Source organism: Melospiza georgiana, chromosome 2, assembly GCF_028018845.1.
Source record: "Melospiza georgiana isolate bMelGeo1 chromosome 2, bMelGeo1.pri, whole genome shotgun sequence".
Taxonomy (NCBI): Eukaryota; Metazoa; Chordata; class Aves; order Passeriformes; family Passerellidae; genus Melospiza; species Melospiza georgiana.
This window is the reverse complement of record NC_080431.1, coordinates 64,166,665-64,193,275: the sequence shown is the minus strand read 5'-3', so window position 1 is coordinate 64,193,275 and position 26,611 is coordinate 64,166,665. Positions and strand designations below refer to the sequence as shown.

Below are 26,611 nucleotides of genomic sequence, written 5' to 3'. Positions count from 1 at the left end.
AAAATTACACATATCAGAAGAATTAAATCTACCTTCAGAATTAATAGCACACCACAAAAACCTGAGTACTCAAATCAACACGTTCTAGAGCTCCAGTCCTACTAGCTCTCGTGGAGCAGTTTGAACACAACCTTCACCTGCCAGAGTATATGGACCAGTAAGCTCATCCTTCCTGTCTTCTTTTTAACTCCTACGCAACTAAAACATGACATTTTCTATTTTATTTCATATTTCATAATGACTTCAATACATCTTTAAATTTAACTTCATGCACCAGGGATACAAAACTATTAATTCTAGGTTCTGGTGCCTTAAAAACTTCATTGCATCTTTCTACACAACCCTGTGATGTGTGCATGCCGTGGGACAGAGAGAGAGAAATGGCAAAGGTTTCTCACAGCAGCTTGTGAGAACTTTCAGGGAGTTGTAAGGATGTGATAACTTGCTAAGTATGAACAATCTGCAGGTGGTGTTTTTCTGCTTCATCTTTCTGTTCTTCTCAAGGATGGAGTATGAGAAAGGTGTTTTTGTTAAGTAGCCAACCAAACAGAATGTATCATATCACTCTATAAAAACCATGCAGTTCTCTTGAATAAAGCCTCTTTCTACAATACTGCCTCCTGCCTGCTCCTGTGCCATTCTCGGCACGAGAGTGACAGTGATGTAATCAAAGGATTGCAATCCTGTCATGCAATTAATATAAGCAATACTCTTGGCATGGCATGAACTTAGCCCCACTGTTCAGAGCTACAAGAGGAAGGTATCTCCAAAAATAAATACAAGTGAAAAAACCACCTTATTTTCATGCATACTGAAGCTGAAGAATTGAGAAGATTAAAACACAGGGAATTCTTACTGATCTCTAGAGCTCTGAAAAGTAAGTGTCAGCAGATAACCAAGAAGAAACCCAACTATCTAACAAAATTCTGAGTTATGTGGTACCAAAGAGATACTCTGCTAACCAAACTATGAGGGGGAAAAGCTCTCCTCCTACACTAAAAGGAACATATTTCCCCACTGGAATAGTAACACCACATGCTTTTATTTTTTAGTGGCTCTCCAATGGAAGGAATAATTCTCTCTTTTTTATATAAAACCGGCATTTCACAAATATTCAAAAAGCAGAATACCTCTTCCTTCATGTTGTCCTTAAAAGAAACCCTAATATCCAAAAACACAAAGATGTTTTCCCATGTTTTACCATTTCTTCTATCTTAATGAAGAGGCCACCGTAATCTTATCTCAGCTTAACACATAATTAAGACATGAATTTAAGACAAAGTAATCTCTAATCTTGCCCTCAAATCCAAGCAACAGGTGAATAAATTCAAAGGAAATTAGAGCATGAGTTCTGGAACTGGACTACTAGCATTGTTAAATACTAACTATTAGAGAAGTCAACAGTAGATTTATCCAACCTGTAATTTAAGCACTGAACCATCTTTAAAAATGTCAGTCATGCATACACACAAAATTACAATGTGTGTCCAGCTGCCAAGGAGGGCTGCACTGTGTACTGTCAGCAGCAATCTTGGATCATATTCACATGCACATTCCTCACCTCTAATACACACCTGTGCTTACAAGGAAACACAATGCCTCAACAGTTTTTCTTGGAAAACAAACCAAGAAACAGTTGCCATTTCAGGTGCCACAGCAACTATCTGGCATTTCAAAACAGTTTTCTATGTTATTACACTCTGTATAAGACCTTATGCTTTTCATGTTATTATATAGGTAAGCTTTTATGTTATTATCTTCTGCATAAGACCTTCTGCTCTGTACCAGACCTCATAAAAACAGCATGGCTCCACACTGGGAGCACATGGGCCTGTTCAGGAAAAACAGGCTAAGTAAACTTTTTACTAAAGATAAATTTAGGAAGTGAAGAAAACAGACAATCACTTCTTTATAAAATTCTTAATTAATTTCTGCAAATCATCAAGGAATATGTGCACAGAGAATTATTCCTTCCTTTTTCTCAGTTAAATGCATTTAATTAAATGGTGACCAGCAAAAGGTCCAAGTATACAGCTCAATATGCTACACAAAAAAAACCATCTGTGACAAAACAACTTCCATACCGGTAAATGATCTGGTTTTACCTTGCCTCATCAGCATTAGCTGATGCTCATGTCTAGCTGCTTCCATTTCTGCCTCAAGTTTCTCTTTGGCTTCTCTAATGTTCCTGTCAACCTGCTCCCGCTGCTGCTTTTCCATCTCATCAAGAGCCTTCCACCGTGAAGCATACTCAAACTCAAATGTTCCAGGCTGAGCAAAGCGTGGAGGCTGTTCTCTTTCCCTAATAAAAATTTTGCAGTAAAAAGGTACAGAAGGACACATTTAGATCAACAGCTCTAACAGCCACAGAATGTATACACAACACAACCACTTCAAGTGTAGATTTCACTTTTTATCAACCTGTCAGATGACTACATTCTAAACCAAAGCTTAAATCAGACATTAAGATAAGTAAAAAGACACTTTTCCAAAAATTGCCCAAATAAAGATTCAATTTATTTAAGATAAAAATTTGTATTGACATCAACACAAAATACTAAGCTGCAACACTAGATTAACAGTGTTCAGCCTTCTAAATCAAGCAGTCAATCCACTAAACCAGTTATTTAGATAAACATCAATGCTTACTAGACAGCCCAGAATGATAGCTGGAATCTGCAGCCATTAAAATGAGCCCACATTTCCCATTCTAACACTAATATTGTACCTAACAGTGACAAATTTTTAAGAAGTGGTATTCTACAGTCTCAAAATCAACATTTTAGATTCAAGCAACATGAATGGCAAATTACAATATTAAAAATTAGTATTTTCAGATATGGGGACTTCTATCTCATGACTGAGATTCACTTTCTCATGTCATGCTCAATGTTTTAGCTCAGCTGTGGAAGCTGCAAAGATTTACATGCCAGGGAGGCTGCAAACAGTTCAGGGGCTATTCAGAGAACATAAGGATCTGTGGGTATCCGAAGTCTCTGTAGGATTAGACCACACCTCTAATCCATAAAAGACTACCGTTTGCTGGCAACAAGCTCCTACTGACTGCAGTGTAGGCCAAGAATCTCTCTACTACATTAAATGCACAGAATGTTAAAGTAACAGGTCAAGTCTGAATTTTACCACTATTAGGAAATTTGGGAAGGTCCTGTTTAATCCTTTGACCAAAAACAGCACAACATACAAAAGCACTACTTCCTGCTACACAAATTCAAAAGTAAAAATCAGTGTATATTTACAAAGGTAACTACGTATTTAAACACTCTTTTACAAAAAAGGCTAACCACAACTTACTTGTGGTACTGTTGTGTTTTTTGCATTAGCTTCTCAGGGAGTCCATCCTCATCATCAAATTGCTCCATTGGTTCTACAACAACAGGTCGGGGTGTTCTGGAAAACATTTTCAATTTAATAACTGAATCATTAAAGAAGCAGTTATAAGTTACTTTAGCATTTCGAAGAAACACTCCAGAAAGCTAACATGTAATTCCTGTGTCTTGTCTTAAATCTCAGAATTCAAATGAATCCCAATCTTAACAATTACCCTCAGAAAAGAATTGTTTTTATTCCCAAATCCAGCTATGCTGCCTAGAAACCACAACTTACTTGACACAGTTCTGATTGCTTTTTTAAAATACCAAAACCATCTACCAATAATTACAAAATATTTAGGAAGGAACTACCTTTCTGTTTTTATCAGTGAGGCACCACAGAGGCCATGACTGTACTGGGAAAGCAACAAATCCAAAACAGAGCAGCACAACCTATTCATATTTCTACTGACTTCTACAACTTAGTTCTGCAAGTTACTCTAGAACTGAAAACAGCTTGATAATTTAGTATTAATATTACCGCGATAATTAGAAAAACATTTCCACTTAAGTTATTGAAAATCCATTATTTTAACAACCACACACTCACAAATTAGAATCCTGACTGAAAAGCTGAAAACAGCTTCTTTGATATTTTGGCAAGCATGAGCCAAAGAGAGCAGTGTAAAAACTCTGAATTGTGTAAAAAGCTCTTTGCATCGGTCCTGGGAGCAGAGCTTACAAATCACAGAGCACCAGAGACAGATTTTCAAAACATCAGCACTCGTTTATTGTGTTCCATGTCTTTATTTCACTTTGCAGATCTTCCCCTACTGCCCCAGTCCCTAACCAGGAAAAAAAAAACAAATAACAAACAAAACCAATGACCTCCAATATATTTAACTCTGTGCATCAAGTTCACATTAAAAAGATGAAGCCCAGAATCAAAGACCACAACTGATGCCATCTGCATGGCAATTGCTGACAGCTCTGCTATTTAAATGCAACTGAACTGTGGTGCTAACATGTTATGATGTAAAACAATAATGTTAAAACATTAATGTTTTAAATGTCTAGTTTTGATACATTTAAACAAGAACTGAAAATGTTCTGATTAGGCAAAGAGTTTTCAACTTAAAAAGGTAAAACTTTAGACTCTGAAGCAAAACATCAAAGTAGATTAGCAGCATTTTAGATTCATGCTAATTATCTTTGCAATGTGCCTTAGGGAACATGTCACCTGAGCAAGGAAATGATCAAGTGCTTTTTATTCACTCAGGACACGGTTAGGTGGTCATTTCAATCCAACTGATCTATCCAGCTGGCAAAACAAGAATACTCTCCCCTCATATCCCAGCTTCTTTTTCCCTGCCACATCTCTCACGCCAGGAATAGCACTAATGTAACACTGAACTACATTACTTCCCTTGTTTGGCTCACCACACTTCCATTCAGTTACTCATGCCAAGAAGACCCAGGGAACAGGGACAAATTGCTGGCTCCTCTCGGTAACAGTAAAGATGTATTCAGATTAAATTTACTATGTAACCATCAAGTCAGTCCAGCAGCACACAAGATCTGGGAGTCCCAGACCCCTTACTCACCTGCCAACTCCTCCTGGCAACATTTTCTCCTGCCTAATTCTCTGCTGGACCTGACATCAGCAAGCACCTTCCTGTGCTTGAGCAGACTGCAACGGACCCCCATACAAATGAATGCTTTTCTGTTGTTTTAGCAAGCACAAGTGGCTTATGGAATTGTCAAGAAGTTCAAGAATAGCACAGCCAGGGCAGGAAAAGAACTCCAAACCCAATTAATGGCAGCAAGTTTTCATGCTGTGAAACCACAACCTTATTTTCCAATGAGAATCACAGAAATAAAAAGAAATCATAAATATGTATCATTTCACACCGTTGTTAAGAAAGCATTTGAAAATGTCACTTGCGACTGTGTAAAGTGCAGCAATTAACAACTCTCTTTGGCAAGTACAGAAATAGGAGCTGCAGGAGAAGTGCTGCTATTGCAAGCTTGCTTGTCCTTGAAATAGATTGTTTTCCAAATATCACTGGTACATATATCAACCTCTTCAGAATCTCAGTCTTCATTTTAAAACAGCGAGAAAATCCTGGCCTTACAAGCTACAGATAATTTTTGAGGTATAAACACTTTCTTTAGTCTACAGAAATATCAGCAATGTCGTGCACTGATTTGTTAAGAAACAAAGGAATATTATTTTGTCACTGTTAACTGGGATCAGGAAGACTTCAACCAATGAAAATAAAGTCTCAACAGAAAATGCCTTATTATATAGAGAAGGAAAAGTAATATTACATATGAGCAAGAAAAAAATGAGAATTTTGCTCTCAGACTCTCATATGGTAATAAGAAATCTTATAAACAGTAAGCAGAGAAAGATGGTTTTCTTTAAAAAACAAAACAAGAGTATTTGTGGTATTCATGCAAAACACTTTTCTAACCTCATGGCTTTGAGAGAATTTGAAAACCAAGTAAGAACTAGGGAATAGCATGAATGCAACTTTTGCTCACATCGGGAAGATATACTCACAACTTCAAACAAAAACCTGGGAACTTACGTTGTAAGCAAGAATGCCCCATCACTGCATCTCTCTAGAGCTTTCCGTGCCGGAGGTTTTGCTGCAAACTCTACAAAACCTTTCCCTGTAGCTCTGCCTCGATCATCGACTACAACAACCGCTCTCTCCACCGGCCCGAATTGCGAGAATGCTTGTTCCAGCAGCTCATTGGAAACCACAGGCGACAGATTCTTCACAGTTAAGGCAGCTCCATGGGTAGCAAATCGAATTCGAAGCGGTCTGCTCTTCAAAATAGTACCATCAAGTTCTGCCTTTGCTATTTCAGCCAAGGTCCTAGATTCCTTTATAGAGATAGAAAGTATTTTATATCTTTTCTTTTCAAAGACAGCAAGTATCACTTTTGTGTGCCCCCCCCCCCCCCCCCCAAAAAAAAGCAGCAAAGATGTTTTCCTTCACTTGAGCATATTGGCAACAAGACCATCCAACTTGCTTCCTCCAATCAAAACATCAAGCCAACAACAAAAAACCCAACAAACAAATCAACAAAGTCTCTGTCCTCCGACTGAAAAAAATGCATTCCTTACCCCTTATGGTTTATTCTAAAAACAACACAGATACAAATTATTTCTTGCCTATTAGAGGATTTAACAGATTCTCATTATGATGCTACTGCTCTATAAAGGTTTTGAGTAGAGTTGCAAAGTTGATACTTTTCACGTTTACCGACTCAAATGTTTATATTCTGCATCTCTGGCTGCCCACAGCAGGAAACGGTATTCAAACATTACAGGACCTAAGGTATTTTGGGTTGGGGTTTTGTTTTGTTTTTAAATAAGTGAAAATATCGCGCTTGCCTTCAATGTCCAATTCAAATTTCATCAACAAATGGTGAAATTACCTTCTTTGCTCTTCTATTCATTCGTCTCACATTAACGGGCTTTCTGCACCCACATCCGTGAGACTGTGTAAATCAACAACTACCTTTCTTCTCATTTCAAAAATCTTCACCAGGCTGGATACCTGCAATCCCTGACATTTATAAATTCTTTATATATTTCTTCACAGTTCAACAGGCTAGGCAAGCTGTTAAAATATATATATATATATATATATTCCCTAAACGTAATGGAAAATGGAAGGTCACATAAAAACTCTATCTAATTTCTATTACACACAAAAACGAGTAACGAGATGTAAGTATATCTCACTTCCTCCATAAAATTGCTATTTCAGGCCGGGGAATTCTCAGGGTAAAAGATGCAGGGCAGAATGCCACAAGTATTTTAAGATGACAACCGAAAAGTAAAAAAACTCTAACCAGTAAAATATATGGAAAAATCATGACTAGACACCTAAAGCACTCTAATGCCATGCCCAGAATGATACAAATCTGTGCATTTTAAACAGAGCAATCGTGAAAACTAATCTCGCATACTAAATTACCATTTAAATACAATATCAAAAACTTTTCGAACGATTCGGTTTTTTGCATGCTTAACTCGAACACGTTTAATCAAATACTGTATTACCCCTAAAAATCTAGTCTTATCTGGGCACAAGTAATTCAAACAACCCGCGGTCCGCAACCTTTTCATCTCCGTGATTTTATGTTCCGTGTTCACGATGTGCGAGCACCTGTATTTCGAAACAATCCTGTCCATTCTCTAAAATTAACTGTATTAAGTGCCAAGGAGTGAGGCAGGGACCGAAACGCCAGGGGCTGGGAAGGCTCCTCTGAATGCAAGGGTCTGGCTTGCATGTGTAGAGGCGGACGGGGAGGGGAAAAAAGGAAGAAGAGGCGGGGGGACCTGCGCTAGCAGCGAGGAGGAGGACAGGCAGATGCTGCCTTTCTCTACACCCGCCGAAATGGAGGGGAAGGGGGCGGGGGGCGAGGGACCGAAGCCTCTCGCTTTCAGAGACAGCCCCAGGGGCCCGCTCGGATCCTCACCAGGCGGATGAAGCCGAAGCCGCGGTCCCGATTGATGAAGACCTCGCTGGGCTCCCCGTAGCGCTCGAAAAGGCGCTTGAAATCTTCCTCGGTGATATCAGTAGGCAGATTCCCCACGAACAGCCGGCAACGCTGCGTGTAGCTCTTCTCGCCAGGTTTGAGAAAGCTCTTGATATCGATGGTGAACCCAACCTCCCGCTCCTCATCTCCGCCGCCTTCTTTGCTCGGCACCAGAGCCATGGCCGCCGCCGCCTCACTCTCCGCTTCTAGGCCGCGCAATCCTTTCAGGTTGCCGCCGCCGCCGCCCCCCACCATGCCCAGCGGCACCGCCGGGGAGCTGTTTTCGATCCGCACTTGCTTCAAGTTCCTATTCGCGGCCATGTCCGCTCCTTCCTCGCGGCTTCTCCCTCGGGGGACGCGGAACCCTGCTCGGCAGCCGCCGCCTCCGACCCTCAGCCAATTCAAAATGGCGCCGCCGCCAGCCCCGGCGAGTTGTGCCGTCCCCGCGGGAAGCCCCGCCCCGGCCCCGCTCCCCCTCACGGCCGCGCCGCCGCCGCCGCTCCCCCTCCGCTCCCGCGCACGGCCGGACCTGCCCCGGGCCCACGGAGAGCCGTCTGTCCCCCTCTAGAGACAGGTGTGATTCCGCGGCTGCGCTGCCGCGGTGTGTTAGAGCAGCGGTTTCCTCAGCGCGTCCCCAGGCAGAGGAGCCCCTCGCTGGGGTCTCTCCCGAGGGAAAGGCAGCCGGGCGTGATGCCCTGGGGTGTTTGGTCCCTGCGGTACAGGGAGGCAGGCGTGACACTAGAGACGCTGAGGCGGCGGCGGCGGGAACAGCTGAGGGAATCACAAAAACCACAGAATCAATCAGGTTGGAAAACGCCTCTTGAGGTCATCGAATCCAACCTGCGGCTGAATGTCGCCATGTCAACAAGACCACGGCACTGAGTGCCACGTCCAGTCTTTCCTTAAACACCTCCAGGGAAAGCAATTCCACCACCACGCTGGGCAGCCCATTCCAATGTCTAATTACCCTTTCTGTGAAGAGATGATGTCCAACCTAAACCTGCCCTGATGCAGCTCGAGGCTATGTCCTTCTGTCCTATGACCTGTTGCCTGGGAGAAGAGGCCAACCCCAACCTGGCTGCACCCTCCTGTCAGGCAGCTGCAGAGAGTGATGAGGTTTCCCGCGAGATTCCTTTTCTCCAGGTTAAACACCCCCAGCTCCCTCAGCCACACCTCACAGGACTTGTTCTGCAAACCTTTCTCCAGCTCCGTTGTCCTTCTCTGGACTAGTTCCAGCTTCTCAGTGTCATTCCTGAATTAAGAGGCCCAACACTTGACACAGCACTCGAGGTGCGGCCTCAGCAGTGCTGGGCACAGGGGGACGGTCCCTGCCCTGCTCCTGCCGGCCACACCTGGCTGACCCAGGCCAGGAAGGGCTGTCCGGGCACTGCTGTGCCACATGGGAGGACCTGCAGACTGACAGGGCTAAAAAAGCATTCACTGAAGCAGATGTGCGAGACAAATCTGAGTGAAGAGAGGCCTTCACTCAGATTTGTTACACTCCTTCCAGGACAACTTCTTACAGAGCAACAGCTTTCATTATAAAGGGGGCAACTTTCTTCTGAGAGGTGTGAAGTCAAACGTTTCCTCCCTCGGGCATGCTTTCTTCTAGCAAAGACTGCGGATGTTCCCCATCTGCAGCACCAGACTGTGGTTTGCTCTCCTGCCAGATTTGTAGCTGCTTGGCTTGGTTCATGTGTTTCAACCAGTAGTACAACTAGTGCATGGTTTCTCAGAATTGTTTCATTAATAGAACTCTAACACTGAAAAAGTCCAGACCATGTTATGAGGTCAGTCGTTACTTCAGCTACTTTGTGGCATACACTGTTGTTTGGAACAAGCAATATCAAGCATGATATTCAAGAATAAATTACAACGGGCATGAATGTGGTGCTTGGGGGTTACTTTGTCTATTGTGGAATATTTGAAGTTCCTCTGTCTTGAGGTACAACAAAGATCTGTCCCTTTCTTCTTATCTCTGAGCTTGTTCAAGGACCTTGAGAAGACACAAGTTCCCAGCTTTATCAGTCCACCTCTTTCTGAAACAGACTTGTGGGTGTAGTGCATCAAGCTAAATGCAGATTTTAACCTCTGAAATTCAGAAAATACAGATGATAGGAGAAGGATGTCTACTCACAGAAAAGGCAGGAAGTCAGGCAGTGTAGGAACATGATGGAGGCATGAGAGTAGCAGTATGGGAGCCTAAAGCCTAATCATCTTGACTGTCCAAAGAACAATGCTTTGAAGTATATTTAAGATTCAATAACAAGTGTTAAGACACAAGTGTTTAAAAAAGGAACCAATATACACCAAACCAATAACTTTGTAAATAAAGCATGAAAAGGGGTGAAATACATGTTAGAAATTAGGTGACTATACACTGCAGATGGAAAAAAGGAGATGCCGGGTAGTCTGGCTGTTTTTACCAATGCGGTATAATAAAACTGTCATGGTTTTCAAACAGAGATTTCCAAATCAGGTTAGTAGTAAAAGCTGCAACCATTTAAATTGCGACCACAATTTCCTGTGTACTATAAAAATGTCAATAGGAAGAGAAAGGAGTGTTTACAAATTCCATACTATTGTTACTTTTCCTTAACTATAGCAATACCTCAATAAAAAAAAATATAGTTCAGTAAAATAGAGCAACAAAATTCCACCTTCCAGAAACAAGGAAATATATCTGAAAAAATATATATACTTAATATGCTCATGGATCCATACACTATCTTAATTAGTCAGATTCACAGTATAACCATAATGCTTGCACTTGTTTTAGCTTTTTTGAGAAGGAGCTATTTGCACATGGGCAAGCATTTAAAGTTAACACACAGAAAGAATCTTATATCTGCTGTGTTCAGTCTCATCTTCATGAACACATCATTTCACAATAATTTACTCATTCATCAGAAGAGCCCCAGACAGTTTATCTCCCCAAGTGCCCAGAGTCTTGGTGGCTTGGTGACATGTACACCTTGGCACTGACACCAGTTAACCAAAAATTATTTTCAAAGGAGAAAAAAGGGTCCCTTAAAGTTCTTGTCCCAATGTTTTCCTTTAGCTATAAACATCCACAGAAATCTTTATGGCTTATTAAATCAAATACATATCATTGAAAGCTATATCCTAGGCTGTTCCAGCCACTCTCCATTAGTCTGGTATTGTTATATTTAATGTTTTTAATGTAGCTGAACTACATGAAAGTGATTTCAGAAGCATGGGGGAGAAATATTTATAATCACATGATAATTTACATTCATTGTCATTCTTGAGGGGTTTTATGGAGGCCTGAATTTGCTCAACTTGGCATTCAAAAGGCCACAACAGACAGCCCTGATTTTTACTAACAAATTTTAGTTTGACTTGGAATTTATTTTAAGACCTTAAAACAGTCATGACTTCTTCACTTCATGGAAGGAAATGAAATCTTGAGATTTCACTGAAAATAATTTCACAAAGTTTCAGCCCATTTCATTGTACTTCCTTTCTTTCCATTCCATTTAATTGTTTTCGCCTAATTTCAGAATTTTTTTTCCAATTTAATTTCATATCATTATATTTCCTTTCTTTTCCTGTCTTTTTATTTCCCTTCATTCCTTCATATCTCATTTAATTTCTTTTCATGAAATGAAAATCCTTCTTTTCATGAAAGGAAATTAAATCTCAAGATTTCAATGACAAACCTTTCTGTGAAGTTTTGGCTCATTCCTGTAATTCCAATTCCATTTAATTGTTTTCACTTCATTTAGGAATTTTGGGGTTTTGCAATTTCATTTAATTTCATTTCTGCCTTTACATGTACTGCCAGACTCTCTTGTCTTACTCATGTATTGTTTTGGATTATCATCTCACAGATGGCTTTGTATTTAAATTTACTAGCATATATACAATATTCTGCATATGCACGAGTATCTATAGTATAATCACTATTGCCCTATTGAGAAGAACATTCAGTAGCAAAAAAAAAAAAAAAAAAAAAAAAAAAAAAAAAAAAAAAAAAAAAAGGGGGTGAGTGAAAATCAGTATTTTTCATTTTGTCTGCTACAGAAACAGTATCATAGCATTACTTTCCTACCAAATATCAGCATCCTGCTGAATACAAGGAATGCATCAGACCTCTGAAAGGAAGCTCGAGAACTTTTTATGCTGCGAACTTGAAAATGCTACACACCTTGATCTGCAAATGAGGGTCTGACACTACACGTAGTTACCTTTGCACAACTTCAATGTGATTGCTCAGGTGCCAGCACTCCAGCGATGACAGCTGTGATAGGGCTGAAACTGACTTCTCAAAAGGCAACTGTAGCTTAGTGCTCAATACATCTCTGGACTTCCAGGTTTATTTGCTTTTACTTCCTAAAATCTGCGTTGAGTCACAGGATCAGTACTTGGAATTCAAGCTGCAGTGGCAGGCCATGACAGAATGTATCAGGGAGCACTAGAACTGAGAGGCAAATCAGGGCATGGAACAGGCTGCTCTGTTTGAGAGGAGAAAGGAAACAAGGGAAAACACAGCATTCTGCACTGAAAAAGCAGGGAATGAGACAGGCAGATAGCTGACAGCCTGAGCTGGGATCCTGCTCAGAATTGCAAGGCCATGGAACTGAAGCAAACCTCTGTGCATGACCTGACACAGGTGGGACCTTCATCTCTTGCCTTCAGTATTGCTCATGGCAATATCTGGGCTAATTACCTTTAGGCAGGTTTTGTCTCCAGTATCAAGCTTTTCTTACCAAGTCCAGCTGGCTAGGAATATTAAAAGCTGTCCTAGCTGTGCCGGCAGGCCTGATGGGGTAAACAGAAGGGGGTGGAGGAGGAGAGGCTTAATGCGATCCGAAAGAGCATCTTTGTGATTGCCGGGGGATGGCCTCATGGCGCCGCCAATGGAGCACGAGGAGAGGTTACGGGATCACGTCCTTGCAGTGCCATCTGGTGACAAATACTGGAATTATCGCTTTAATGGATAATTCAAGTGGAAATACACATGACAAACCTACAATAATACCATCTCTCTGCTCCCAGATGGACAGCACGAGCTGGATTTTCTGTTTTTAAACTTGGTGGGAAGGCTGCCTTTCTCTGTTTTCTTTTCTTAACACTAGCAGAATTCAGCAACGTTCTTTCATTGTTTTTACATGGATTGAAATGTACATGAATTGCATTTATAAAATCGATTCTAATATGGTTAGTAGTCACCTAAATTCATGCCATATCTATAGCTATCTTAATGTGAGTGAAGACCTGTATTTTGGAATTATCCATGTTTGAATAGTCAATATTATTCTTTGAAACAGCATTGGTCTCAAGGACTGAAAATACATTAAAATATATGTGTCTGTGAAGACACTTGTCAGATGGACATATAGGCTCAACAAACATTACCTGAGTTTTCCAAAGCTACTTTCTCCACTAATAAAATCAATGCATACAATGCACTCCTTTTTAAATATTTTTCAGCATATTTTCTTTACCTTTTCTGTAGATGAATGACAGTAAAGTACTAAGGCAAGAAGGAACTTGGAGATTTAAGGAAGCATTTCCCAAATATATTCAGCTCTTGATTTACATCTGAACAATCATTTGGTATCCTGTCAGCACATCAGGCAGTAGAGTTTCACTTGGGGATCCAGCAGAATATGGTAGATGGCCAGTGGTTGGGGGTTTTGTTCTCTTTTACTCCAAATCATCTCTTTTACAATTTGTAGCAAAATGTATCTCTTGCATTTGATTATTTGTATCCTCTGCAATTAAGCTAATGTATTCTGGAAATTTTCTTACATGATTCTTATTTGTTCACTAGTTTTTTCTTTTGTTTTTTTTTCTTTCAAATTAGGGTATAAGACTATTCCTCTGTGAATTGACTTTTTCCACAGTGCCACTGGGACTGAAAATATTCTGTAATCAGAACAGTGACTGTGATCTGAAAAGGTATAAGACATTTCTCTGTGGTCTCTACTTTTGCTCTCCAGTTCCAGGATTGAATTTTGTATTTATCATGGGAAGAAATTTAAACTGAATTAGGAATTTGTGAATTCAATTTTCAGGAGTTTATCTAATACTTTTACCTAAACCTTATTGATTTCACTCATATCTGTCAATCACTCTAACAGCTAGAGAAGAAATAGTATTTATAATCTCTGAGTATGTTTTACAGGTCAAAATATTTTACTAACTTGAAAATTCAAAAACTTGAAAAATTCACCTAACAAAAAATTAGGAAATAATGAAAAAATAAATCGGAATATTGTTTTGACACTTTTTTGAGTAGTTAACTTTGCTTTTTTTTTTAAGGTGGAATGTGGCTTGTCTGTAATGTAGCACACATAAATTCAGGAACTGCCATATTAGAGAAACCTCAAGGCCTGTCTTATTAATCATACTATTTTTGACAGGTAGTCAATGCCAAATGTTTAAGGGAAAAGTGTTGATATGTCTAGGAAGTAAATATAGGAAGCAGATATACAGTTTTACTGTTTAAAAAAAATCAACAAAAAATAATGCAAGATCTATAATCTCTAAATTGATAAATTAAAATTGATACCAGAAAATTAAGTCTAATTTCATGTTATGTAACAATGCATTTAGCTGTTTTTAACTTGCTAATTGTTGCTATTCAGTATTTGTAAGTTCAGGTGCATGTGCAAAATTATACCACACATAGATCAGCACTACTTACACTGCTCTGTAGAATCTCTGCTCCATTCTTTCACCTGACATTTCTGATTGTCCCTGTCTTGTTTCTTATGGCAGGGGGTTTTTTTGACACATTACTCTGCTGCTTATTCAGCCACATGTAAATGGGATGGGGGAACTAATCCAGCTGAACGAATAAAGGGAGAGGGAGAAGAGGAGCAAGTGAAAAGTTGTTTAAGCAAGCATTGGTGGTTAATAAATGTGGTATTAACATTCCAGTCTCATCTCAAACAGCACCTGATGGAGGCTTCCTCATACCTGTTAGGAAAGAAGCACTCCTTAAAATACTAGCACCTTCCACTTCTGGAATTTGGAGGTATCCACCTGCATGAACATGACAAAGTGTCTGTCCCTGCAAAAATACCTCACCTAAGGCATTTGAGAAGATCCTGCTACAGCTTGAAGTTTTTTTATCCCTATGCCAGCCATCTTTCAGGAAAGTGTTACCAGCTACCGAGTACACTGTTCATTAAAGTGGACTTGAGCTGAAATTGTAGGCTGGAGTAAATGAGACCTGAGCACGTATTTCTTGCTCCCAGCTCATCTTTGGATTAAGGTAAAGTTACCTTGTCAAGGAAATAGCTCAGCTACCAAGCAGGTAATTGATTAATGTAACACACTGAATCATGATAGTAAAATTAACAAAAATCTTTGAGCAAAAACTTTGAATATAGACTCACTTTTTTGCCCAAAGTTGTAGTCCAAAGTTGTGTAATATACTCCATTTAATCTCTTTTCAGACCAGAAAAAAGAAGGCCACAGCTCCCCAGTTAATCTCTTGAGCAAGATCTAATCCCAAAGTAAATGCAAGGTCAGTTTAGCTCATTCACCAAACAAATACAGTAAACTGATGCACAGGCCTGAAGGTCAGGCAGCCTTTCAGTAATAGTGTGACCTCAGAGAAAACCTCTTGCACTTAAAAACAGCTCTCCTGCAGCCAGCCAGCTTCTATTCCTGTTGGAATCCTGTTTAAACCCAGTAGCAGGGAACTGCTCCCTTGAGTGCTTCTGAGCACCAGTGACTGATTAGTTACAGGCTGGAATAAGTTGCTCCCACAGGTGCTGGTGGTGCTTCTCACACTGTGACAGCTCCTGCAAGTTATTGGTTAAATCTGTAGCACAGCAAAATTGCTTTGTTGCCCAGCAATAAAGAAATCTGTTAGAAGTTGTACTCTCCCATAGAGAAATTAAGGACAAACATACATCTTATCAGCTTCTAGATGAGACACATATATGAGATCCTTTTTGGTTTGGGTTGTAGTGGTCTGTTTTTTGTTTTCAGGTTTTGTTTTTTTTTTCCTGGTATATTTTTCCCGAATATTAAGGACTGTAAAAGGAATTTAAGAAGGATTTCTCTTTGAATATCAGGCCAAAGGCAGATTCTTGATGTGAACACATTTAACACATCATTTGTGATGCAGTGCAATGAATTTAAGTTAGTATTTTCTAAAGCAGGTGACAAAAGCTAGAGGCTAAAGTCAGTAGAAACCTTAAGTACTTACTACCTTCAAAAATAAGGCCATTTTTTATACAGGTGTCTATGAGATATACAGCCTACAAAGTCTTGATCTTCATAACATCTCAGTTTCTGCACTGGGGAAAATGTTTACTTACTTCACATGGGTAATGTAATGTAATATGAATTAAATTTTAAGCACTTTGAATTCTCAAACGAAGGAAACTCTTCAAGTATAAATTCCCAGGATTACTTGTGTATTATCACACAGAATCCCAGTTATCCTATGGCAGAAATGTGAGCAGGATGAATCCCCAAAGCAAGTGATATTCATTAGATGTTCCAATTCTGAGAAAAATTGGGACACTGGGGTCATTTTTTTTTTAGTAAGGCAAAGCACCAAGTGTATTGCTCCTAGGGACAGGACTAGAAAGTCCAACCCAACCTTAAAGCCAGATACCCACACAAATACTCTGCAAATCTGCTCACATGATCACCTGGTGCTCACAGAGGCATCCTGCATGCAACCTACTTTGCCATCTACTATGTACAAAGCAGACCACGAGCAAACTCAGCAGCCTACAGTGTTTGCACAGTGGGACCCACGTGCCTGAGCCTAGCCAGGCTGGGGATGAATGCCTCTGTTAGTTTATATGGGAAATGGCATGACATTTGAAAACACTATGGTGATACAGAAGCACCTGGAACTCAGGGTCCTGGGATGTCCTAAGTCCTGTGTCCAGTTCCTCTGGACATAATCAAACCTGGAACTGTAAGGTCACAAAACCTCACTAATTCAGCTTTTTGCAGATTAACTTACTTGGTGGATACTCAATAGAGAACTGCAACCAGAACACTTGAGATACTTTTTCTCAAACTAGGCCAATCATGACACATTATGCTGAGCGTGATGAATGCAGAACACAGTGAGGAGAGCATCCTCAGACATGTGCACACACTTTCTAAGACATGTCAGGTTTCACTGAAGCCCTAAAATAGAGAGGCCAGTTTGGGGAAGAGAGAATAGACTGGCCAGGGTCCAAGTGTGAAGGGATCTCTGAGCTATCTCTGAGTCTGTGTACAGAAGATAGGCCTGGTGAGAAAAGTTTGCTTATAATATCTCAATAAACTGATTACTTTTGCCTGAGCTCTCTGTGTCAAAAAACTGTATTCTTTCTCAGTATTTCTCATGTCTCAAAAAAAAAATTAAGAAATAATAATCACCTCCTCATCTTTATTTTTACTTTTGCTTTCTTATTTAACCAAGTGGGATCTTTCTATGATTTGGTCCTGAACTAGGTCACCTAAACTTGTCTGGTGGCCACACTTACACAAGGTACTACCATGCATTGCAGTGGAATGTAAATGGTTTTGCACTGGAAAGAATTTGAGCACAGGTGAAATTTGCCATACAGACAGCTGCAAGACTGAGTATCAAAAGTGAGACCTGGAGTGCTGTTAATCAATTTGAAGTATCAAGGTATATTGTTTCAGGGACTAAACTGATTAGCTTTTATTATCTTTGGTTTGGTAACCAGTTGACTGACTAGAGAACAGATTCCCTGTTTTCAATTAAGAACAGAAAAAGAACAACAAAGGTTATGTTTAAATTAAGAGAAGATAATACAAAGGAGATTTTCTGCTATAGTAGGAGAAAAGACCTGATATTAGGGACACACAATTAAGCATCTGGGGAGTACAACCATCACTTTACTACACTGAAGAATAGCAACCTTTCCAAGCTTCATTGTCATATGGGTGATGTAAGGAAGCTACAGATACAGGTGAATAATAGAAACAAAAAGGAAAATAACTGGAGAATGGAGACATCCAGCCCACCCATCAGACAAATAAGGCTAAATCTGTGGTAATCACATATCTTCTGAACAGAAAGAGACTCAGCTCTCCCAGGATTTTCCTGAGAAGCTGTGAGAAAGCTCAGAGAAAGAATTAAAACAATTATTATCTCAATCTCTACACTTGGCAGGCAATCTCTGTTTGTCAAAGATGTTTACAAGAAGGAGTTGTCCCTTCTTATCCAATAGGTGAGAGAGGATTGCTGAAGGTCAATCAGGTCTTAGGTCCACTATTTTTTCTATAAGAACCGTGAATTTCTAATAATAAAATGCTTTTTCATGCCTTCTGATGATGGAGTCTCTGTATCACCTTTGTCTTTCCCAGTACCCCTTCAGTGATACAAATCTAGAACACAGAGGATAGAAAACCAAATGCAACATAATCTGTGAGGAACTAGGATGTGCTAACCTGCATGGCAAGTGAAGATGAAAGTGTTCAGTGAACAGCAGGGCAATATCACCATCACTGCTTCATGCTTCTGCTGTTTGTGAGAGTTGCCTGAGACAGAGTGCTTGGATGATGGGGAGATGGCTGGTCAAAATACACTGAGGGCTGAAGCTATCATCTCTGGCAGGGGTTGTACACTAGTATTCTCCACACCATTCACTTCAGTGTATGTTCTCATGAAAGACAGAAGGATGAACAGTGTTAAAAGGAAAAAAATGCTTCCATCAGCACAAAAAGTTTGCTGTGTTTGAGTGAGCAGCAGATCGAGTTGGGAGAAGGAGCCTGGGTTACACAAACAGAAAGAGATCTAGCTGCACTTGCAGTAAATGGCCAGGTTAAAGTGGAAATTCCTTTCCTGTGTGAAAAACACATGCTTTTTATTATGTGTATGGAAATTCCCTCATTTACTCTACATCCCTATAGCCTCACATATCATTGCATCTCTCTTATCCTAATCTCTAATCTTATAGCAAATATGTTGCCATAGGTTGCCTTTTAAAATGCTTATTTAGCACCAATAGTCAAACTCCTTGCTTAATTACTTCATTTTCCAATATAACTAGAGGCTTAGCAGAAGCAGTACATAAAGTCACTTGTGAGGAACCTAATGAATAATTGATCCCTTCCACAATGCCAGCATGTCCTGCTCTTCCTGAGAGTGCAGGCTGATTTGATCTGCCATTTCCCAGGTGCTGTTTTTCCCAATGAACTGAGCCCACCCGCCTGCCACAGGGGCAGGCCCAGCCCACCCAAGGGCTACAAAACTGTCAAAATAGAGGCTGGGGGCAACAGTGGCTTCATTCCCTCTGAGAACTGTGGGAATTTGGAGCTTATTTTTAAGGAGAGTGCTAGTGCACTGTGGCTTTGCCCTCTGTAGAGGGCGCGTCCTTGCCTCTGGGAGCACTGGGAAATGGTCAGTGATGGAGCACAGCCCTGAGTGTTGAAAAATGCAGTGCTGGAGGTCCCAGTGGTTTTCAACAGTGTATGAGTCTGAACAATCCACCTCGTTTCCATATGACGAAAAAGGTTAGGAGTCTGAGGCTACACAATCAACACAATCAGTTTTAACTTGTTGGCTAAGTAATTGATTTACACCATCCTGTAACTGATTTGTACTCAAGAAGAGAGCATTTAAATACTCAGAAGTATATTATCTTTTTGATATATGTACAGTAGAGAGGTTCAGTCTACACTGATGCATCTGTTCACACCTGCAAATGTCAGGGCTGAGAACGGTCTCCCAAGACAGAATCCCTTCTGCCAACAGGACTAAGCATCAGTCACCTTAATGGCAACTTGACCAAGATTCCCCCAGGTGTATTTACCCTTACAGACACTTCTCCAATGGGCAATACATTTGAAAGACAATAATGTCATTTTATTTGTTCTTTTTCAATTTATTCTTTCTTCTGGGTCACATTCACCATATCTTCAATTAGAGGTGATGTAGTCATCCCTGCCCATCTTTGTTGCCTTGTGATACCTGGTATCTCAGGAGCTGTATGTTGCTCTGAAATATTGGTGGTGGACATGGCACATAATTCTGGCTAGAAATTGATACTGTTTAGTAAGATGGCAGTTGTCAGAATGTAGGCTGACAAATGTTGGGTTTAATTTAAAACTTTATTGCCAGATTTCACACTTTTTACTTAGCAAAAACTGTTTCTTGCCAAGTGAACTTTCAGAAGACCATACTGTGCAAAATGGGTGAAAAATACACATAAATCTGTGAACATAGACTGCTGTCCATCCAGACAGTGTGAATGTTTAACCTAGAGAAGAGTTGACTGTGAGAAGCACCGTATTTACTGTTACAAAACATTCTTTGTGTATTTCAGAATCACTCGAGGGAAACCTATCCCAGCATCCTCAGATGCAAATAATTTTGAGAGCATGATAAAAGTTTTGGTTAATCAAGAATTAAAAATATATATTCCATATTCTTGTATGAATCTGCTACTTCTTCCAGCATATGTTTGAGGATCAGAGGGATAAATAGAACAGAGAGGAAAACAGCACATTGTAGAATTGTGGGAAAAGCTTATATTATACAAAGAAATGCAGTAAGGTCATCAAAGACAACTCTTATTCTTTCTCTAAACTTGTGGAAAGCAATAGAAACTTGCTCTCTGAGGTAGCTTTAATGAATGGGTGAATGGCATAGAGAGATCAAGGTTGAATGAAGTCTTAGTGAAAAAATGCCCTCCAAAGTTACAGAGGACTTCTTAATATCCAAATTTATTTGATGTAGAATGAGAGGAATTACAGTAAAAAGTGGTTTGGAGATCATCACTTCACAGTCAGACAGTTGTGCTGCACAGTGAAATAATGATGAAGGAAGAACCTTCATCAGCCTGTTTTTCCTTGGAGACGGGAGCTGCTGCTTTTGTAGGAGTCTATGTCCTGCCTTTGCATTTGTCCCAGTTTGGCAGGAACTGGTCACAAAACTATCTATCTACCTAGGAAAACACCCTGGTACATGTACCTAGTATCCCAAATACCAGGAGTTCTAGACAATGTATTTTTTAAAGTTACACATTTCTTCATAGTTACACAATTACAAATCTATTTCTACTCACCTTCCAGATACTGATTGGAAGTAACTGTAAAGTAAAAAGTAACTGTGGTCACTTACTTGATTATTAAGTGGCAAAATATTGCATTTTCATCTACTCAGCTGAAGCTTGGGTGTGTCTTTTAATATTATGATTATTTCACTAGAATACACTGGTTTTAACTGTAGTTGAATATGCAATCTAATTGATTCAATCTCCTACTGTTGTATAGCTGTTTTCAGAACAATTAAGCTTTTATAAAAATTCCTGGTATTTTTTATTTTAGTTAATTTGTTTGACTTGAAAAGTTGGGCAGACTAGTTCTAGATGATGGGGAAAACCCCCTAATGTTGTGCAGAACTGTCATATTGTTTAAAATTGCTTCAACACAAATATTCAAGTTATATAGCCACAATAATGTGATAGCCAAATGCCTTGTAGTACCTAGATGCACTAGTTCAGAAGGATCTATTCTTATCTTATCTTCTACCCTTAAAAGTCCTGGGAAAAATAATGAAAGGGATGTTTTACCTAAACAGAGCTGAAATCAAGCAAAACTATATGTAATTATAACAAGTGCAATAAGCATGCTGGTCATTCATTGGAGTATTTTCCTTGACCAGGAGAAGCCTCAGACCTGGTTCCAAATTTGTGCATGGTGGATCACTTTCAGTTCAGATTTAATATAGATCAAGCATGAACAAAGCACTGCATTTCCACCACACTTCCCTAGCACTTGATATAGCCCCTTTTATAATGGCTATAATTTTTCATACTGTCTGTAGGAGGCCAAAGTATGCTTGATTCAGCAAGAAGTCAAAAGTAACTTGATAAAACCTGATCCAATATCAAATCCTCTAGGACACAGTCCACCTTCACATTTTTAACACACACTTGAATTTTCGGAGTAGGTTTGTGTGAGCTCAGGACTTTGCATCATCTGTATTGTGATCCAATACTGTGGTCCTCCTCAAAGTGGAGAATCACACACAAGAATGACAAGGGTGTGTTAATGCCAAAGATGGATCAGTCTAGGGAGACTGGAGAGAAGAGAGCAAGGCTGTCTGAAGATAACTAAAGATTAATTACCTTGATAAAAATTACGCCCCTGAGAGGAACCTGACATGCTAATATCAGATTGCCTCCCTGCAGTGAGCAGCTGGAGCATGTGCAGAAATGCATCGGTCAAGGTGACCAATTAACAAGTTTTGTGGAACCTTCTCTTTGCTGTCACTTGTACAAAAGCCTGCAAACACTCCAAAGAGAGGTGCTAACTTCAGGAAGCCTAGCACCTCCTCCTGTGCAGAATGTCTTTAAAGGTCAGAAGTTGTGTCTGGGCTCTCTGCATCCATTGACAAACAAGCAGAGGAAGCTTGTCTTCAGAAATCACCTGAGGGATTTAATTTGCATGGTTTGGTTTGGTTTGGTTTTAATTAAAGCACCTGAGTAACAATTCCAGCTGCACTGTATAAAGACTGAGAAAGATTAAAGAAACAGAATATTACTGAGCTAGTGCACTATGAAAATTACTTAAATAGGGGACAGTTTCAAGTAAATTTTCTTTCTCATAATAGACATGGAAAGTTCATTATGTAATCTTAGGGTGCAAGAGAAAGTTTTTGGTATGTGGTAACTGATTGTTACTTGCATTATAGCTCCTTAAACATTGTTAGTTTTCTAATGGAAATATAAATTAGTATCTCCTATCCATATTTATTTTTTTTAAATGTATGGTTTGATTTTTGGTAACAGTAATTAGGAGCTGCCAGTAAGTTCACTAGGAACTATCATGTGTCACGTTTAAAAATCATTAGATTATTCAATGTCTATCTTAGAATCTCATTTTTAGCCTAACAACATGAGTGAAAATCTACCTGATCTGAATAAAACATTTAAGAGTTTTTCTGGGATATTGAGAGCTAACTTTATCTAGGGTAGGATTAATGTATAGCTATTATATCCCAGGGACTGCTGTACACCTCCTGCAAAACTGTTCTTTAAAAAAACCTCGGACTTGTATTTAAAATTTAAAAAGCAAATGTCCAGTCCTGTGGCTCAGAAGGAAATACTGCAATCATAAATTAGGTGTGACTGACTGAGGGTGTGTAACCTATATACCTAAAGAAGAAATGCGAGCTGTGAGCGGAAACCACCACTTAGTGAAAGAACTATGTGAACAAAAGAATTCACAGATGACTTCTTCCAGACTAAGGCACATGAACAGCTTGGCAACAGAGGAGCACTATCTATGCATATCTCTTCCTGCTCCTGCTTCTGCTCAGAAAGGAAATGGGGATTCCTGTAGTCACTTCTTTGTTCCTGAGTGGAGTCATCCCCTGAGGCATGTCTGGGAGCAGATAACAGAGGGTGCTCAGGCACGTGTGTGATTCCTGGGCGTGACCTGCTGGGGCCAGCAGTCACACTTCAATGATCCTTGTGTGTCCCTCCCAATGCAGGACATTCAATGGTTCTGTGACACTGTTCTTGCCAGGATAGCGGAGAAGGCAGCTCCTGCCACCACTACTCCAGCAGAGAACCCACAGCAAAGCTGGAATCCCCTGTCATGATATACCTGAGTCCATAGACTGCTTTGAGGGCTAGGAGATGCTGCTGCACAAATTCATGGATGGTGCACGGGGATTAATCAGACAGGTCTTCTAAACTGAGAACTTGCTGACCCCCACTAAGCATTGGAAGGATTAGGGAATCCTCTGAGTCTTTGCAGGATAAAAATTTATAGGATGATGAGAATATCTTAAAATAAACAGAACCCCTGACTAAGTTCATGCTTAGTATAAGCAGTCATGAATCTTCAGTCTTCACCTGATATTTAGAAGATGAACATGCCCTTTTCTCACTTCTCCACTTAAACTGTGTCTAAAGACATTTAAATCCTATCACATTATTCAAATGATCATAAATTTGGAGTAAGAGATTGTATTATTTTTCAGGGAACTAGAATGGTGTAAAACCGGTTGTTATATTACATACGTAATGTGAGAAACAACTGCTCACTTAAAAAATTTAAAAGGTTTATTAAACCTTAACAAAAATACAACAAAAGACTACATAAGGAAAAAGCTGCAGTGCTGGGAAGTGCCCCTCGTGCACACCACGCATCCAGTTCACCTGCAAGACGGATGCTCAGTCCTTCATACCCCTGGGGGGGATTGCATCAGCCAGCCCTGGCCCCTCCCATAGTCGGTCAGTCAGCTCTTCTTTGCCGTTTATCGGTGGAAACCATTTTCGTGTAACTTGGTTGGAGATCAGATATTGCCATGCCACACCCCCAAAGCAACAAGCTTTTGCCATTCCCAACTGCCCCATGCAAGGGATACACGTGGACACCTTCTTTTTAGCTGTCCTAGACAACCCTGGCTGTCTGATGGCAACAATACGGGGGGAGAAAGGGAACTATGGGGAGAACAGAGGACATCTAAACTACAACAACATAACTGAACATCACTAAAGCTTTTCTTAATATTCGCACAATATTTATCTTTTAATTGTGGGAGCCAATCATCTCATTATCCATCTATAACAGATAATTAAATAAGCAAAGACTTATAAGACTTAGCTTTGCTATGAGCTGCAGATGGTAGAGGTGATAGTGGAGCCCTGGAAAAAGTTAAAGATAGAATCTAAAATGTTAGGCTTTGTGCTTTTCCTGATCAACTGCACCTGCGTAAGCAGTAAGGTAAATTATATAATTGTTTGATGTGATGATTGTTTAGTAATTAAATATATTTATTATATAACCTTAAGAAGAATAATGAGAAACTATGTTGGAAATTCAGAGAGGGGCTAAATTTATATATACAATAGAACAATATAAGTTTAATAATTAACATGAAAGTTATGTAACGATAGAGTATAAACATGATCATTTCGGATGTATGGTCGGAGTCAGATTTGGGTTGAATATACCCTGATTCTCAGAGCTCTTAATAAAAAGCACCGCACATAATCCCACGTGATTATGTGGTTTTGAACGCTAACAGAGGAACATTTCCTGCTGAAGATCTCTGGACAAAGAATAAAGGAATTATGGGTGTTATCACTGTGGGAACCTATCACAGACCAGCAAACCAAAAGTTGTAACTAATTGTGGTCATGCAGACAAGAGGTTAAGAGCCACTATTTGATAATAATATAGATTAATAATTAGGCTTGTTATTTGTTGGGAAAATAACACAGACTGTCCAGTCTGTGAAAAATTTTTGATGCAGCAGGAGAAAGCTCCTTGAAGGATTCTTCTACATGATATTTTTAACCAACTGAGGAACTGGTTGAAAATGTGAAGTTAGGCAGACACCTAGGAAGGAGGGAATAGCAAATAGGAATTCCAGATTTTTGGGAAGTTAAAGCAGTCAGAAACTGGGGGCAAGATACCAGGTCCACAATAATGTACGTACACAAATGTGTACTGTTTTCATTGTGTAGGAGAGACAGTAAATGCACAAACAGACCAACCTGGTTAAACCATGAGTTCTTAAACAACAAGGAAACACAGCTAAAGTGCAAAATAGGTCAAATTACCAAGGAAGAAATAAAAATATATAGCATAAATATAAAGGTACAAAAATCAGAGAGGCCAATATCCACAAAAATATTTAAATACATTAGCAATATGATGCTAAGAAAATAACTAGCCCACTGACAAATACACAAGGAAGTTAATAACAGACCTGATAGTTTAATGCCTTTTTTTGCATCGGCTTTTGCCATCAAGGTCAGTTGCAATCAGATGGTAGCACAAAACCTATAGCTAAAGGATTAAGTATTCAGCCAAGAATAAGCACGAGCAGACTAGAAATACACTGATTTGTGAATTCTTAAACTGTCTGAACCTAAGAAACCTCTCTCTAGTATATGGGTGAAGTAGTTAGTACCTAGCTTTGACAAATTCTAAAAAGTATCAAGAGATTAGAAAAGGGAAAACATTTAAAATGGGGAAAGATAAATCAGAAAATGATAAACCAATCAGTTTTTTCCTGTAAAATGCTGGAACAAATGATCTGTAAGAATCAGAAGGAACAAAAGTTATAGACAGCATAAAACAAATAATAGCAAGCTAGTTTAATTGTTCTCTGCAACAGATTAATTGATTTTACAGATGAAGAACTGGTTGATTTTTTGTATACTGACTTAAGTAACGGGTTTGATATTCCTGTATGTGAGAGTCCAATAAAGAACCTGGAGAAAGATGCCCTGGATGAAACTACTGTAATGTAAAACTGTACTAAGAGAGTTTTTATTGACTGTTTGGACAATGTATTGACTGGAGTCCTGCAAGGTCAGGGCTCAGTATTCTTCCCTATTTCAAAAGGTATCTGAGTAGTTAAATAGAAACTTCAACTTTGCAGAAAAATGGGAGCGATTTTAGCTGTGTTTAATCAGAATTAGTACTCAAAAAATTAAATCAGAGAAATCATCTGAAGGGGGAAAAAGGATAAAACTCAACAGGGAAAAGATGCTACCTTCAGGCAAAAATAATCAGATATAGGATGGAGAACAATAAAGTGCTCAGGTGACTGTTCTGCAAAGAAGGATGTGGGACTCCAGGTGTATTGCCTACATAAAGTGGTGTTACAAACACCAATAGTAGAGTGGATGCACAGTAGTACATTCTACTTGACACAGGAAATAGACACATACATATGGCTCTGACACATATATATGCTCATCTAATGCAATGTCATGTTCAATTTA

The 26,611-nt window shown here is 39.6% G+C and overlaps 1 protein-coding gene across 4 annotated transcripts in view; it reads right to left on the bottom strand.

Moving 5' to 3' along the window:
• Nucleotides 1-8,314, bottom strand: part of PSPC1 (paraspeckle component 1) — a 59,390-nt gene extending 51,076 nt beyond the window's left edge. For all 4 annotated transcript variants that reach the window (XR_009114177.1, XR_009114178.1, XR_009114179.1 and 1 more), the window contains exons 1-4: nt 7,833-8,314; nt 5,924-6,225; nt 3,313-3,408; nt 2,106-2,302 (exon numbers count right to left, since the gene is read on the bottom strand). Coding sequence is in view for 1 of the 4 variants with exons in the window: in XM_058019033.1 (XP_057875016.1) it covers nt 2,106-2,302; nt 3,313-3,408; nt 5,924-6,225; nt 7,833-8,213 (976 nt within the window). In the remaining 3 variants the exon portion in view is untranslated. The remainder of the gene's footprint in view (nt 1-2,105; nt 2,303-3,312; nt 3,409-5,923; nt 6,226-7,832) is intronic.
• Between the last annotated feature and the right edge of the window lie 18,297 nt (nt 8,315-26,611).